General features: G+C 38.7%; 1 protein-coding gene across 1 annotated transcript in view; it reads left to right on the top strand.

The window, feature by feature from the left end:
* SNTG1 (syntrophin gamma 1) overlaps positions 1–17,906 on the top strand; it is a 4,111,241-nt gene that overhangs the window by 2,236,821 nt on the left and 1,856,514 nt on the right. Inside the window, exons 11-12 of the mRNA XM_044065493.1 lie at positions 8,321–8,364; positions 8,475–8,516. Coding sequence (XP_043921428.1) covers positions 8,321–8,364; positions 8,475–8,516 — 86 coding nt within the window. The remainder of the gene's footprint in view (positions 1–8,320; positions 8,365–8,474; positions 8,517–17,906) is intronic.

Here is a 17,906-nt window from a genome sequence, read left to right as displayed (position 1 = left end):
AGAACATCAGTTTGCTAACACTATCATGTGTGCCAGCCCCTGAATTCTATGTAGCTGGAAATGAGAGGAGTTATTTGACATGGTATTCGGGTATCCAGGAAAATTCTCAGCAGTATATTTTATATAACATCTCAGACATCACAACACTTGTCTTCATTGTAATAACAGCAGTTTGTTAGACCAAAAAAGCTCTCTTGCTCAGTGCATGATTGTCTATTAAAGTACCGTTTTTTGTTCTCCGTTTTGTGATCCCACACCACCATTATCTCCCAGATGTCCATTAACTCTAGTAAAGTGATATCCTTCAGCATGACCATGTGACTCCATTGCTCAGATCAAGGAAGCCATTTTCTTCTGAAGAAGCCCCTTACCTATTGCAACCGCATACAATTCTGAGTGACTGTAACCTAGCCAGTACTTCTTCCAAAGCAAAATGTCAATGAAATTTGACAGGTACTCTTTCCAAATCCTGAGGTTCTCCTTGGATCATCTTAGGAGGCCAACCCTAGAAATCTTCTCCCCTTACCTTTCAGCCTCACTGGCAATGACATGGTGATAGTACTACTTGTGCTTATTGTCCATCATATAGAATCTAACAGCTGCAATAATCTCATGGTTTTCCCCATCCTATCCTTTTCTCTTGTCAGCATAAAGTCTATCTTCTTGTTTAGCACCTGCAATTCTCCTTCTGATAATTGGAAAACCAGAGCACAGGTAACTATCTTCCTCCCCAGGAAAAAAAAATATTTCCTCTTGACCCTTCCAGATTATCCAAAGATAATGGCACCCCTAGCTCCTTCCTCATCTGTTTCTTCCCTTCATCAACTATTAAAACATTATCTAAATAGTGTACCACCCTCTTACCTTCATCTGCACTTACTTAGATGATATGAAAAGCCCTGCTGATTTGTTTAAGGTTGACACATATTATGACACATCCCACTGAAATTATCTTATCAAAATAAACTACCAGTACCAGTCTTGTAGTCACACTTCCAGTAGAAGTAAAAACAACAATTGTGTATCCAGCTTATTGAGACACATATCATGCATTGCCCTAACATGCTTAATCACATGACTCAGGAAAACATCTTGCATCTTGGCAGCCTCCTTGTCTATGATGTCATTGACTGACTCACAAAAATTAGTATAATGTAGTGAATAAGACCAATTTTATTCAGCACTAACCATATGGAGATATTTAAATAATTGCAGTAATTGCCCTTGTAATTTACCTGCTGTTGAGTCCTGTCCAGGAAGTTAACCACATTGGCTTCTCTGATTTATTTTGTACTTTTCCAAGAAATTCCTCTGATTGAACATTCATCTTGCAGCTTAAATCCCCACCTAAACCCACTCACTTTGGTCCAGGTAAGCCTTCTAAATATCCCACTTATCTGTGATTTATTCTACCTGTTCTGTACTCATTGGACTTCTGAACCTCTACGTCTGTAGCACTGAAATGAATTCTGACACTTGCCCTGCATACCTCACCCTGCATTGCATTGCTCTCTTCTTGCCTTGCCCCATGCTGTCCCGGAAATTATCCACTTCCATCCTTCCTGATGCATACTTAAAGTGGATGTTGACTCACAAATAAATTAAAAATGTTCATGAATCTACAACTAATCTCGTTGTACCTTGGGCCACTGAATACTTAGCATGTCTTGATATGTTTCTGCCATTTTTATACCTCATACATCAGTGAGTGAAAGAATATTATTGATGATAAAGATCAACCAAGTGGGGATATTTGTGTGAGTCCCATCTGAGGGTTATATAAGTTACCATAAGCTTTCTGAATCTCTGGCTATAGATCAACCATGCCAATCCACCATTTATTCTCTAAGCATTCATAATGACAAAATAATATGCAAACATGGGCACTGCAGACATTGATGACTTTTGCAGTACAAATGCTGTATGCAAGTAGACAGGTAACTGCCTCAAAGTTTGGTTTTACACCTAGTTGATTTTTTACTTGCCCAGGCTTGCCAATAGCACTCTGAGGGTCCATCATCCTGGCTGATCAAGTTTGGAACCCCCTCTGTCCTCCACCTTGCTTCCAATAGGTCAAATATGTCAATGGACACTTTCCACATTTTTATTTCTGCCTGCATAATATGACCTGCTGTAGGCCCCTTATAACCACCCCCAATCAGAATGGTTGCATGTTTTTCTTTACATGTCTCCATAGCTGCTGCAGTCCCTTCAATCCACCATGTGACCAATTGCACAAAAAACTCCTATATCACTACCTGAAGCCCAAATTTGGCAGAAACCAACTGACCTTCTCCCCTTTTGCTTCAACAAATGCCTTTTGTCATGATAGGGTATCAGATATTCACCTCAACTTAGTGTGCAACTTCACAAATGTGCATGATTTAGTGAGCCTAGGAATGAATCCAAGTAGTTTTATAAACCATCATTATATAGTTCATTATCAGTTATACTTGCATCTCTCAACTGACCAGATTTTCACAGAATGTCCAGATTTTGCCTCATATATTTGGACTGCTTCTCATTAAACTTGTAGTTTTCTGGCAAATCATTGAGGATAAAAGTCAATAAATGATGATATATGTTTGAGACTCTGACTTCATATCCTTCAGGAAAGGCAGGCTAGTGCAAAACCTGTTATTCTAGCTTTATAAAAGCAATAATTAGAAACCTCTCCTTGATTTTAGACCTCCACCCCTCTATTATTTTGGGGTTTGCAGATTTCTTGTGCTTCCATGTTAAGATTATTCTAGTTATGTTATTGCCTGTGCTACTTCATGCTGTACCACCTCCATCACATTAGTTGGGGCTTGGTTTGCTTTTCCAGTGCTTTGCAGTCAGTTGCTGCACTTGTTCATCTGATCTGTCAGTCTTTGTCAACAATATTGCCCTCTTTTATCAACTTTGTTCCGCTTCCCCTTTCCTCCACTTACTTCTGTCACTTCTTCCATCTGCTTCAACACGTTCAACAATTTTTTTTTGCTTCATAAAATATTTGAGGCTCACAATGCATGCAGAAATGCATATGCATGAATACCATCTCCACAGCCAGATTACCATCCAACACATATGATGCCTACTACAAATCCCATGGTGCATCATGCCAAATTTACTGTATATATTGGATATGCCACTGTATTAATTTTATTTATGTGGTGGAATATGGGAAACAGGATAGAATGGGAGATGGGACAGTGCTACCACTGTGCCCTAGGACACAGCCCTTTTCAGTCTTGCCTCTCACCTATATTACCCTTTGGTATCTTGTCTCTCACCTATATGCCATTTCTCCCTCTGGGAGATTTTAATCCACTTTGACATCCACTGCTGCCTCTGCATCTACCATATCTTACTGTGGATGCATTACTTCAATTTCCTCTCTTTTGCCTACTCTCTTCCTTTCCCACCTCCTTTTTTTCTCTGGACATCTCACCAATATTTACTATTATTTACCTACAAGATACCAAAGAGTAGAGTGCCAGTCATTGTTTTCCATAAGAAATCATAGTTAAGGAGAACTCTAATTGTGCACCAGCAGCGATACTCTTTTTGGGGAGATTTCTCCCATCTCTAAGTTGGTACTATAAAGGTAGTACATATAAGCTTGGGTGGTAAACACTTGAAGTTAATTTTTTTTAGCATTTTGTATTTCAGGTATTAGGTTTCAGCATTTCTGATTTTGAGGATTATGGTAAAATCATTGATGACTGAAGTCACTAAGTAATGACATATATTTGAGTTTTGCAAGTCATAACTTTCAGAAAATGCACCCTAATGCAAAACCTGTTATTCAGTAACTTTCTAAGTTTACAAGAGAAATATTTAAAATGTATTCCTGATTCATATTCCATTGGTTTTGGCTATGTCCAGAATTCTTGCATTAAAGAGTTGAGAGGTATGATCCCAAAATATTTTTTTTTCTGCTTCTTGCAATGCTATTTCCATACTTAACATCTAGTCTTCTTATTTTCTAGATCTGTTCAGGTTTTGTATCACATTTTCTGCATCTGCATACCTCCTAAACTTGGGCATATCCACTCCCCATGAACTGTTTATTTTCCCACTCAAAAAAATATATATCACATGCTTTCTGCATCTGTCTTAGCCACACTGCTGTTGGTAATTAAATAAATCACTGATGGTATATCACGTTTACAATCTCTGTTGTCCCATTCATCATAGCCACCCTGCCTTTTCACTTGTCCTGTATCTCTTTATTGCAGCCCAGAATCAATTTTGTCATCTTATCTCCTCCGCTGAGGGATATACATTTACTTTAAAATAATTCTCACTTCCCGTTGATCACAGTAGTTTTATTGTATTTTGAACTCCTTTCTCTACCACTGTTGCTATGGACTTCTTGGGATGTAACACCAAAACTGATTTTCTGTTGAACTGCTCAAAGATTTTTAATGGCTCCGTATTGCAGCTCCAAGACACAAAAAATGAATGGAAATACAGGGCCAGACTCAAAAAGAATTGTTTTCAGTGTAAGTTTGCCCTGATTCTGAAAGGCCTGCTCTCAGTATAAGTGACTTACTTCAGTGTAAGGCCTATAAACAGGCTTACTACAGGGACCAGATTCCAAAAACACATGCTCTCAGCTTCTCTCAGTGTAAGTGGTCACTTACACCAAGTCTTTTGGAATTAGAGCAACAGGAGGACAGTGAAACATTGCTGTAGAGCACAGAGTGCAGTGATTATGCTCCAATAACAGTTAAATAACATTCTGATTAAGCACTACTCTAGTGTGATACACAGTCTTAATAATGCTTAGAAGGGTGCTTAATGTGCTGTTAAAATTGTGTCTGGCACTATAGGCTGACAGTATTGCCAAGTAAGGGCAACAGCAGAACATGAAATTGCTTCATTTAAACTGCATTTCTACCTGCTGCCTTCTAGCCTGCTACATTACATCCACTATTTTGGAGGAAACTGTTTCCCTTAAACAGGGAATATGTAAGGACATAAACCACTTCCCCACTCCTTTACTGACATTCAAAGCCATCACAACACTGTGCTTTTTTATTTTATTTTTTATTTTACTTTCCTGTAACTAGCAGTACATGGTACAGATGAATCTCCATACACCTCAACGAATTACGATCAAATCTCCAGTCTTAGTTTTTTATTATTATTATTATTATTATTATTATAATTATTATTATGTATTTTTGACATGAATGCCAAGATTAACCTCACGAGTGAATTTTTTGGATCCACATCTAGAAGACATAATCAATATGTTATGATCGGTGACCTAATCATAATCCTCCATATTATTCTTTAAATTAATTTATTACAGAAGGGCAGATTACCCTGCACCCCCTGATGAAAGAGGCAAACACTCAACAGTCCCTATACTTATATACACCAACTCTGAAATTGCCATACATTAGAGAAAAAAAATATTGTAAGAAATGGCAATATTGAATATATTGCATTTCTATTCATTTATTCTTGATACCATCTTCGATACATGGGTTCATAGGTAAATGCTAGGCTAACAGATTACAGGCTGTTACAGGCCTAGCCAATAACCAGAGATCAGACTCTAACCCCATACCTTGTATCTGCGAGGTAAAGACTTAGATGATTATACCAACCTCAAGCCCCCAAGGCAGTATCCCTTCTACATACTTCAATGATGTGTTTCATGGATAGGTTTGCACTACTTCTTTCCCCCTGAACTCCTCAACTTTCTGTCAAATTATTTTTCTTATGGACTATATTTTTTCCGTAACTAAAATGGAACTCCCTGGGGATAAAGGACAACAATGTCTTGTTCCTTTTATTTAACATACCTGGTCAATCACTCATCTCTTTTCCCTCATATGAACATGTGGTTCCTTATAAAGATGTCTAATACTCTAAATAGCTCATCCTGTTCCCAAAACTTGCTCCAAAGTTATCAGCAATAATTCCCAATTTACCAAACTAAAAGCCTTCTGTATACCTGTAACCATCTCCCATTCACTATACTCACAAAATGTAATAATGTCCCATGACTGGTAACTGACACACCTTTCATGAACTTTTTGTCTAAAGCTAAGCATGACTTTCAGACTTAGTGTCTGTGTGTACATCTGTGTGAGTCTTGTGTGCCTGCACACGTGTGCATGTAACTTGTGTAGAGTGTGTATGTGTGTGTGTGCGCTTGTGTGCACGTGCATGCAAATGTAATATGTTGGATGAAGCAGTCACAAAGGAAATGAAGATTAAAGCACAGATTCAAAGACCTTACATATGATTAACAGGTAGCCTTTTGGTATACATTGAGTTTTACTGGTGCTTACACCTGGGTGTCAGTAGTATTATGCAGTAGGCTTGTTTAAATGATTTTGTTGGTCAGATAGATTTTATTGAGTCTAAGAATAAGAATTCTGTTTTCCTCATATTTCAAGATTTATTCTCATGTTTTTTGATTAATAAAGGTATACATATCTTACTCAGGCAACTGTTTTATAGTGTGGACGATAACACCGTATGTTGACCTCATAATGAAGAAGGAGGTCATCATCTCTCTCTACTCTTCCCTCATTAGGCCAATCATCGAGTATAATGCCCCATATGGCATGTACCTCACTAGACACATGCAACAGCTGGAAAGTCCACAAAAGTACCTCACGAAGAGAATCCTAGGCCTTAAACACATGTCCTACACTGACAGACTCAAAAAACTCCAGCTATTCTCTGTCTCATATCGTCTACTAAGACGCGATCTCTGCTTTTTCTTACAAAACTATGTCTGACCTGACCCAGCTCTGTTAGAAATGCTACATCTAAGGAAATCCCAATCACTCTGCACAACACGCTCCAGAAACCTCAACCTCATTATCACAATCAATAGAACATGCTGGAGGGACAGGTTCATAACGCAGAGACTGCCCATGCTCTTGAATAGACTTTCCATACATGTCAAGCAGAGCACCTCACTGGCTGTCTTCAAGAGAAATATTTTACTGAGTGGATGGGAAATAGAAAGTTCACCCCGGGGATCACTCCAGTGGCTCTACTTGATAGAGGCAATGGGAGCTAACGTCGGGCAGCATGATGCCAGGGCACTTCTATGGGCTAGGCTTGTAAAGGCTCCAGGGCCGTTAGCCTAGTACACACCTATGAACCTATAATGTAAGAAATAATACTAATAGTTACAGTTTATGATGCAGTATGCATTACATTGCGAAGTATCTGCTATGTCAGTAATGATTGCAAATTCAAAACTGTATATATAGTGGGCTGACAGTTTTCATGATACATAAATACATTTTCAGCTCTGAGAAGAAAGTTCATCTTTCTATAAGTACTGTGTATTCTGTCAGGAGTGCAATGCCCATGAAGCAGTCAAGCCGAATGATGTAGTAATGCCAAAAATGTCTTGGAGTGGGTATTATGGTTAAAGTTTCTCCTAATTGGCAAGGTTTAATCACAATGGCTGAGTGGGTAGCCCATAAATGCAAACCATAATGTGTGACCGAAGTAAACTCGTGTGTGTGTGTGTGTGTGTGTGTGTGTGTGTGTGTGTGTGTGTGTGTGTGTGTGTGTGTGTGTGTGTGTGTGTGTTTTCTGCAGACCATTATACACATTACAGTCATATACATTTTTTTTTATTTTATTTCTTTCATTTGGAGAATCCAAGCAATTAGTAGTTAATCACTCAACTCACTGGTTATACACTTGCATAAACCTGGTAGTTGTACTATGAAAACACTATGCTTGTGGTGATAGATACAGCAATAACAAACTTGTAACATTTATTTCAGTCTGAATAATTTTCTGTTGTCTAATGTGTTATGCGTTACTTAAATGGAAACAGCACTATATTACAAGTCTTTTCTTTTAATAAAGTCTTGCTTTGTGAGTTTCATGGGTATACACATGTTAAAGGGCAAAACTCTACTGTTAGACAGACTCCCAGCACAGGTTTCTACTATTGCTGCCATTGCACATCTGTATTAAAAGGCCAAAGGTGCATGAGTGTATGAGGACAGGGATGAAACTTTTTTAACTTAAGGACACTAAAATAATTAATTTAAAATAAAAAAATGCTCTTTATAGTTATAATTTTCCGTTTTAATTTGAAAATTATTCCATTAGGGAGATAATGATCATACCTATATCCGTAGCCCTAATGTAGGATTCTGTTTGGGTGAGAGCATTTTCTACATCTCTCTCTTGTGTAATTCCTGTTCATTTTTCCAGGTATCTGTTTTTATATCAGTTAATTTGTCTTATAACATGTCACTGACATATATACATGTACAATTTCCTTTCCTCCTCCCACCTATTCTCTTTTCTCTCCTTCTTTCTTTGTCCTTAGCTGAGCTTTCTGGCTTGCTCTTTATTGGTGATGCAATCCTTCAAGTAAGTAAAAGCCCTAGCTGTTTGCTTGTTACTTCTGCATTTCATGCCTGATTTGGACAGGTGTTTATGGAACTGGCTAATGCTAATATATCCTCTCTTGTCTCCTGCAGATAAATGGAATTAATGTAAGAAACTGTCGACATGAAGAAGTGGTGAGTTTATACAAATCACTGTAAGCATTAATGGAATTGAACTGTAATATTTTCTATCTAGTTAAAGAAACAAAATACTGTTTCAGAATATGTATGATCCTTCTTTAATTAAACTCACATTTTCTTGGAGTAAGACTGGAGAATCATATAATTAATTTCCAATAAAGATGATCTGGATCAGCTGTCCTCACTTTGTGCGGTAATGAGTGCATGTGTGCTGTTCTTTATTCATCACTACCATACTGCATTATGCATTCTTTAAGAACTATTCATACATGCCACATGTATCTTGTTATACTGCATTATGCATTCTGTAAAATATATTCATACATACCACATATATGTTATCATACTGCATTATGCATTCTGTAAGAACTAATCATACATACCACATGCATGTTATCATACTGAATTAATCATTCTGTAAAATCTATTCATACATACCACATATATGTTATCATACTGCATTATGCATTCTATAAAAACTATTCATACATACCACATATATGTTATCATACTGCATTATGCATTCTGTAAGAACTATTCATACATACCACATATATGTTATCATACTGCATTAATCATTCTGCAAAAACTATTCATACATACCACATATATGTTATCATACTGCATTATGCATTCTGTAAAAAAAACTTTTCATACTGTGAAGGCTGCCAGCCTAGCCAGATAGAATTTTATAGATAAATACATAATTTGTAAATATGAATGTAAACTTCAGGCTTGTTGTCTTAAATGTAAAGAAATGCTGTTACATGTGAAACTGCAAAAATGTGACAACCATGCACTCAACTGGACCAAAGTAAAGCATGTGGTGACCCTTTGATGTAGACAGTGGTGCCGAAGGATCTAGATGAAAAAAATCTTTCTGTTGTTTTAATCAAGAGTTAAATTGTTAGATTTAAACATGCAAATGTATTTTTATTGCTCTGCTTCCTGACTAGCTGCAAGATAACATTAGATCTTAAGAATGTAAATGCAGTTTCTGTTAGCCTGGGAACCCAGGGACATGTGAAGAATGATGTTGTGTGTAGCTTGGGAACCCCAAGAAAGTGTGAAGAATGATGTAATGTGAATCAGAACTGCAATTTCAATTTAAACAGAGAGAACCAGAGAGGATTAAGCATTTTTGTCTTGACCATCCAACTCATCAGCACTCTGCCTGTTTTCATATGTAAGTTATCTTAGACTTGTGTTTTCTTTTAGAAATAGCTAGAAACTAGAAATATTAGACTAAGTGTTTTTCTGTGATGTCAGGACTGTACTACTGAATTATTTTAAGTATTTCTCTGTGATCTCTGAACTCTTGACTAGCACTGTGTAGTGAGAAGTATTGTCTTGTGTTTTTATTATTTATTATTAAACATTTTAAAACCTTTCAACTGTGGCTGTTTTGTGTAGAGATAATTTAAGCTCTAGAGTACATTGCATATTTATAGTGATTACTGTACCAAGTCACTCCAATAAGCCTTGACTGTTTAGTTATACTACTAAATGGATATTAATATTGCACAGTAATAATTGGGAACTCTTTTTAGGGCCTTTGAGTAGCTGATAAGAATTAGCTGGGTGGTGGCAGGTAGTACTACCATATAGTCTGGGTGATAGGGGCACAGCTGGAGAATCTGTGCCAGCCTTTCCCAGGAGTGTCTCTGTGGTTGTATAAACTCTTATTTCAAAGTGTGTTTTTGTCAGCTACTTGGGCAGGGACATGAAGCACTGGTTTGACAGAGAGAGTGCTGGAGGTTTTAGCTTACCCAGCTAGGCTGAGATCTGGACCCTATAGCTGTGCCAATGGGGAGTCTTATTGGGGACCTGGAGAGCAAGGGAGCAACCAGCCTCAGACTGACTGTGATTTCTGTGTGCTCTTAAGGGAAATTGCACTTTACTGTGTGTATTTGTTATCCTTTCTTCATATATGAGACGCCCTCTCTGGTGTTAGTGGTAAGGATTGAGGACCCTTGATTGCTGGGCCAGGGCACAGGCATCTTTGGCCTCCAACTCAAGTCTCTTTAGCTCCAGATGGATTAAAAAACGCTTAATCTAGCACTGTGAGCAAATCATACCTACTTTAGTTTGCATTTCTCCCCATTAAAAAGATAATTGTATCTTGACAATAGTTAATTAATTTGAGGTACTTCAATGTGTCTGTAAGCATATCAGATCCTTTTATCTCACTGCTTATGTATCTTTGAGTGTAAAGAGAATAATATCTTTGTTGCTGTACATTTCAGAGCCTCTACTTGGTTACTGCAGGTGTGGTCTCATCAAATCTTGGTGCAAATTACGAATGATTTTCAGTTTTGTAATGGAGAGGCACTTCACTACAGTTCTCAGAATCTACTAACTTTCCATACTGCTGTGAAGCAATTATAGCAATGCTATTTTGGTTTTTGCTGCTTTTGTTAGTATGTCCCCTCTAATGTATGTAGAAAATTTTTATTGCATATTGTTTTATTTTATTTGTATTTTCATGTCTGAAGCACTGGTGTTTTGACTTGCATTTAATTGATGCTTCCGCACGTTGACCCATTTCTGTAACCTTCAGAAGTTCCATTGCATCTTATCCAGCCGGTCTTTTACTAATCATGTAATAGATTTTATTGTCCCATTCCCCTTCAATAAACACACTTCACACTGAATGATGTCTGATGACCCTTATTAAACTTTATAAACATAACTTCATTAACCAATATTATTTATTAATCACAACATAAGCATAGTATAGCTGACATTAATCACAATATTAGCATTCATATAACTGTTAGCTACGGCAGTGTGACCTCACTCACCCTGACCCAGTAAGCAGCAATCTTACCTCCACTTGCTTATTTTACTTATGAAGCAGCATCCCACTACTCACTTCATTTTCCACTTATTGCATTAGACATTCAACCAAATAAGCAGTGTCCTTACCTCCATTCACTTGTTTTACTTATAAAGCAGCGTCCCACCACTCACTTCATTTTCCACTTATTTCATTATACATTCAACCAAGTAAATGGCGTCCTTATCTCCACTCTCTTATTTACTTATGAAGCAGCATCCCATTGCTCACTTCATTTACCCCTTATTGAATTAAACATCCAACCAAATAAGCAGCATCCTTACCTCTGCTTGCTTATTTACTTATGAAGCAGCGTCCCATTGCTCACTTCATTTACCCCTTATTGAATTAAACATCCAACCAAATAAGCAGCATCCTTACCTCTGCTTGCTTATTTACTTATGAAGCAGCATCCCATTGCTCACTTCATTTACCCCTTATTGAATTAAACATCCAACCAAATAAGCAGCATCCTTACCTCTGCTCGCTTTTTTACTTATGAAGCAGCGTCCCATTGCTCACTTCATGTATCACTTATTGAATTAAACATCCAACCAAATAAGCAGCATCCAACTGCTCACTTTCCTTTCCCAACTCATTAAAATGAAGATCCAAGACCAAAGGGGAAACAGAAGAGGGCAAAACTGCTCCTGTTCTCCACCCTACCTAATCTTATAAAATAACCACAATCCCCCAGTGTTCCAGAAAAAAGGAGAGGGAGTGCGGGTAGCAAGTTCTTGCCAAAATGTGATTCCTTACCCAGTTACATTTGTATAAAACCTAATAAGCCCCTCCCTAACCTTACCTCATTTCATCTCAATCATCTTCATTCCCACTTAACCTTTTCATCCCTGCACCTTACTTCCCTTCCCTTCTTAGTTCCCACTACTGCTTCTATATAACCCCCACCTGAAGATGTCCCTGGATAAAATGGTTTGTTACGAAACTTCATTTGCCCCAGTCCCTTCAATAAACACACATCACACTGAATGACGTTTGACGGTTTTTATTAAACTTTATAAACATAACTTCGTTAACCAGTATTATTTATTAATCACAACATAAGTACAGTATAGCTGACATTAATCACACTACTAACATTCCTATAACTATTAGCTAGTGCAGTGTGACCTCACTCACCCTGACCCGATAGGTGGCGACCTTACCTCCGCTCGCTTATTTTACTTATGAAGTAGTGTCCCATCACTCACTTCATTTTCCACTTATTTCCTTAAACATCCAACCAAATATGCAGCATCCTTACCTCCGCTCGCTTATTTTACTTATGAAGTAGTGATCCATTGCTCATTTCATTTACCACTTATTGATTTAAACATCCAACCAAATAAGCAGCGGTGAACTGCTCACATTCTTTTCCCATCTAATTGAAATGAAGATCCAACACCTGAGGGGGAGCAGAAGATGGCAAACCTGCCCCCCTTCTCCACCCACCAGCCTGAACAGGCTGTTCCCCCTCCTTCCTACCAAAACTTCCTGCAACCTAACCGCACAAGGGAAAAGCCAAATATGTTGTGTACTACATCCTCTCTGAAACAAATTGGATCCCTATCGTCACCTCCCAAAGCCCAGCATTTAAATACCCAAAGCTGACAAATTGGCAAAAAGGCTGAGATTAAACCAATGATCCCTCTCCAGTACTAAAATAACTAACCGTAACCTTTCATAATCTTTGTATATTAATTTCTCACTTATCCTAACTACCAATATTATTTATTTTTTTTATTTATTTTACATTTGTTTACTGGGAAAGTCCGACTGGACACAGATCCATTTTCAGTGGCGGCCCAGGGAGAAAAGCTCCAAGAGAAATACAAACATTTGAATATACAAAGCAGCAACAGTAACAATATTATACGATGCATTATAATATAGGAGAGAGCCTTAATAGCTTTTACATACATTAGTAAAAACAATGTAGCAGAGATTAACAAGTTATACAGTAATCCATGTAATACTATGTATATGTAGCTGAAGTTATGAAACAATTTCTTGGTGTGGATTATCCTTGGGAGTTACATGAACATAGCTAGTTATTTAGATAGTGGGTTTTTAGGAGTTTTTTGAAGTGAGAAGTGGAGATGGTAGAAGTTATTCCATTTGGTAGTGAGTTCCAATTGTTGGCAATGTTACTGGCAAAAAGGGATTTTCCAGCATTGTTTTTGTGTTTGATGACAGTTATGAAGTGCTGATTACTAGAGCGTAAGGCTCGGGAAGGTAGGTGGGGCTGTATTAGTTGTCGAAGTGCTGGGGTTCTATCAGGAAAGTAGTAAAGTTTGTGTGCTATAGATAGCTGATTGTTTAGTAGGATGTGAGGCAATTCCAGCCAGTTGAGCTGCTTAAGGGATAGACAGTGGTGCAAACTATTTGAGGCTTCTGTAGCAAACTTGGCGATCTTGTTATAGCAAGATTTAATTTTATTTAAATTGGTTTGTCGGAGATTAGTTAAGATGGGTGAGGCATATAGGAGAATAGATAGAAGATGAATCCTTGCAATGGTTGCTTTGGTAGATTTAGTAATGAAGTGTTTGCTCCTGTAAAGGAGTCCGAGTTTTTGTTTACTTTTCTGATGGTCTGTGCAATGTGGATGTTGAATCTCAGGTTATTGTCTATTACTACCCCTAGCAGCTTGGTGTGTGTGGTTGGGCTGATTAGAATGTTATCTTTGGAGCTAATATGAAAATTATTATTAAACGGAGGTTGTCTGCCTGGGCCAAAAATAATGAGTTCGTTTTTTCTGGGATTAAGAAGTTTGATGTTTGTGAACCAAGTTTCAGCTAGGGTGAAGTTATTTTGGGTTAGGGATTGCAGTTCATCTAGGGTGGGGGGGTGGCATGGTGTCATCTGCGTATTGTGCTGTTGATGCAGCAGATGAGGATAAGCAGATCTGGTTAGTAAATAGAGAGAATAGCATGGGGCCAAGAATAGACCCTTGAGGGACTCCTATGGTTACTGGTAACAGGGGGGACAGCTGGTCATGCAGAGGACTGCTTGTTGATGGTCTGATACATAGCTGTTGAACCATGATATACAGGGGGAACTTATATTTAGGGTAGTTAGAGTTTCAAGTAGAATACTGTGATTTACCATATCAAATGCTTTTGCTAAGTCTAAGAATATAGAAGATATGAACAGACCCTTGTTTCTGTGGTGGTTAACTGTGTTGGTGAATGACAGTAGTGCAGTGGTGGTGCTGTGGGAAGGTCTAAATCCATGCTGTGATGTGGAGAGAAGGTTGTTAATTTGGAGGTATTGCATTAGTTCATTGTGAACAACTCTTTCTAATATTTTGGACAAAGGTGATATGATTGCTATTGGGTGATAATTGGTGAGCTCTAAGGAGTTGCCTCCTTTGTGCAGTGGAATGATATGTGATGTTTTCCAAGATTTGAGTACTTTACATTCTGACAGAGACCTACTTATGAAAATGGAAACTGGATAGGCTATGGCATCAGCAGATATCTGAAGGACATCTGCTGGTAGGTTGTCTGCTGCTAGAGTGGTTGGTTTACATTTTTTAAGGAGTTTATACATTACCTTGGTGGACACTGAGTGAAGGTTGAATTTGAGGGTATTGTCTTGAGTATCAGAGCGGGTTGGTGTATTTGTTGGTGTGGAGCTAAAAGTATTGTTTTGAGCATTGGCAACGGTTTGGACAGTTTCGGTAAAGATTTTGTTGAATTGTGTGGGAATATTTTCAAGATTATTTGGTAGCACTGGGGATGGAGTAGTTGGTATTCCTGGATGGAGTATGCTATTTAGAGTGGCCCAGAATTTCTGGGGGTTGGTAATAATTCCCAGGACATTACCTGCCAACTGTACCACCAGAAAACTAAACCCAATGCCACTCGAGACAAAGTAAGGACAATTAAATACCATCATGCCTAACTGCAACCCCAGTATACCACCCAAGGTATATAATAATTACTAAAATAAGCTTTCCTTTCCAACATCAATTTCATAGCAATCCTACCATCACACCAACTATCCATTATAAACAAGAAAACATTTAATGACCATCATAACATTTGCTGACCAATAAACCTCCCTCAGTATGATTTCCATACATCCATAAAATAAATGCCACATGAACTGTAGCCCAGTAAAACCTCCAATACCAGAGTCAACCCTAACAAAAAAAAAAATCTTGTCAATACCCTATGCTTTCCTTATAAAAGTTGCCCCAAACTCCTGCAGCAAGCCTTTAACCGTAACGCAAACTTACATACCACATCTAACACTACACATACCACTGCTATATTAAGTAGATGAAATGAACCAGAATCCCCAACAAATTTCGCTAAACCTCAAACACCATATTAAACTGAAACTTCAAATATTCAATATCCCCCCAATTGTCCTACCATCCAACACCCCAGAAACCAGTGCCCCAAAATCATGCTCCCAACTCAACAGCTCCTATCACATTTGTAAACAAATGCAAATCCCAATGAACAACCCAATCCATCTGCAAAAAGGCCATCCCAATGAAATAGTCCAAAAGGCCACACAATGGTAAAAACAATGCCCCAACTTATAGGTGCATAAGCATTTATTATGCCAATGACCACAAGGCCTTTTTAAGCCTAGCCATGCATCTCAAGTCTCTGACAAGTTCTGATTCCCTTGATAAGTATAAGCAGAGGCTTGGGAGATGAAACCTTTACAACCATTACAATGCTCTGTCAAACCCTTCTACTATCCTCAAAAGGGGGCCAAATCACCTACATCCATCTGATTGCCTGCCCCCTGATGCCAAATATAAAGAAGCACAGTGCTAAACTCTGAAAGTAACACCGACCACTGAGCAACCAATCTGCATAGCCTTCCATAGGAGAACCCAAAGCCAACTACCATGCTCACAAATCCCGATCCCACGCCCCAGCACAACTCCACCCCACCTGTGGATAACTATAACTCCCCATACACAACCCCCCAGTCTGCACTAACCTGGCCCTGTCATACCTCAGCCTCACTTGCCTCCAAACTACTTGCAAACTGCTCCAAATCTGACTTGCCTTAATGAGCACCTAAAATGGAGGATTACCTGCAACCTCATTTTGCACCACTCCAGCAAGCACCATATATAGCCCAACAGAATCCATCACCTTGAAGCCACTGACTGAGGCCCACTCTGTGCTCATCCATCTGCGACCTCCTTGTGTACCACTCCAATTTCAGAAACATCAATTTCATCAGAACTCATCACATTTCAAATCCACTTCCTTCAGAACACCGACTGATACATTCCCATCTGCAAAAGAAAAGAAAACTGTAAATCCTCTGCACACACATAAACTAAAACTTCTTATTGATAGGAGGTACTGTTAGGGGCCTACCTTGTTCATCAGCTGTGCTGATGATACACTGCCCTGCCTCCCCTAACCTCAACCTGACACCGCTGCATCCCCATGAAATCCTTTTACAGCCAATGAAGAAACATACAGCAGAGAAAAAAGAGGGTCTTATGCCACGAGCAGCAATAACTAAACCTGTGGGTTTCAATGACCCTCATTAAACCACAGAATATAAAGTGATTTACTAACTGGAGTATTTTACAACTAATCACTGCGGCTGAGGGATAATGTAAATATCAAAATGCTAGGGTCACCTCTTGATTTTCATACAGAAACCTATACAGCATGATATGGGCCAAGTAAACTTATTTCTTAAAACAGTCTCAGGAGCGTTTATGTAAGCAAGCTTCTTCTTCTTTTGGCTGCTCCCATTAGGGGTCACCACAACAGATCATCTGTTTACATTTCTTCCTGTCCTCTGTCATACCAACCACCTGCATGTCCTCTCTCACCACATCCATGAACCGTATCTTAGGCCTTCCTCTTTTCCTGTTACCTGGCAGCTTCATCCTTAGCATCTTTTTCCCAATATACTCTGCATCCCTCCTCAGCACATGTTCAAACCAATGTAATCTTGCCTCTCTGGCTTTGTCTCCAAACCTTCCAACCTGGGCTGACCCTCTAATATACTTATTCCTAATCTTCTCCGCCCTCGTCACACCCAGTGCAAATCTTAACATCTTTAACTCTGCCACCTGCCTTTTTGTCAGTGCCACTGTCTCCAACCCATATAACATAGCTTGTCTCACTACCCTCTTGTAGACTTTCCCTTTCACTCTTACTGGTACTCTTCTATCACAAATCATTCTTGACACTCTTCTCCACCCACTCCATCCTGCCTGTACTCTGTTCTTCACCTCTCTTCCACAGTCACCATTACTCTGAACTGTTGATCCCAAGTATTTAAACTCATCCACCTTCACCACCTCTACTCCCTGCATCCTCACCATTCCTCTATCATCCCTCTCATTCACACACATATATTCTGTCTTAGTCCTGCTGACCTTCATTCCTCTTCTCTCTAGAGCATATCTCCACCTGTCCAGGGTCTCCTCCACCTGTTCCATACTCTCACTACAGATCACAATGTCATCTGCAAATATCATAGTCCACGGGGACTCCTGTCTGATCTCATCTGTCAACCTGTCCATCACCATTGCAAATAAGAAA

Source organism: Protopterus annectens, chromosome 3.part0, assembly GCF_019279795.1.
Source record: "Protopterus annectens isolate FY-2018-M chromosome 3.part0, PAN1.0, whole genome shotgun sequence".
NCBI lineage: Eukaryota > Metazoa > Chordata > Ceratodontiformes > Protopteridae > Protopterus > Protopterus annectens.
Note: the sequence above shows the minus strand (reverse complement) of the source record. Positions and strands in the feature narration are given on the sequence as shown.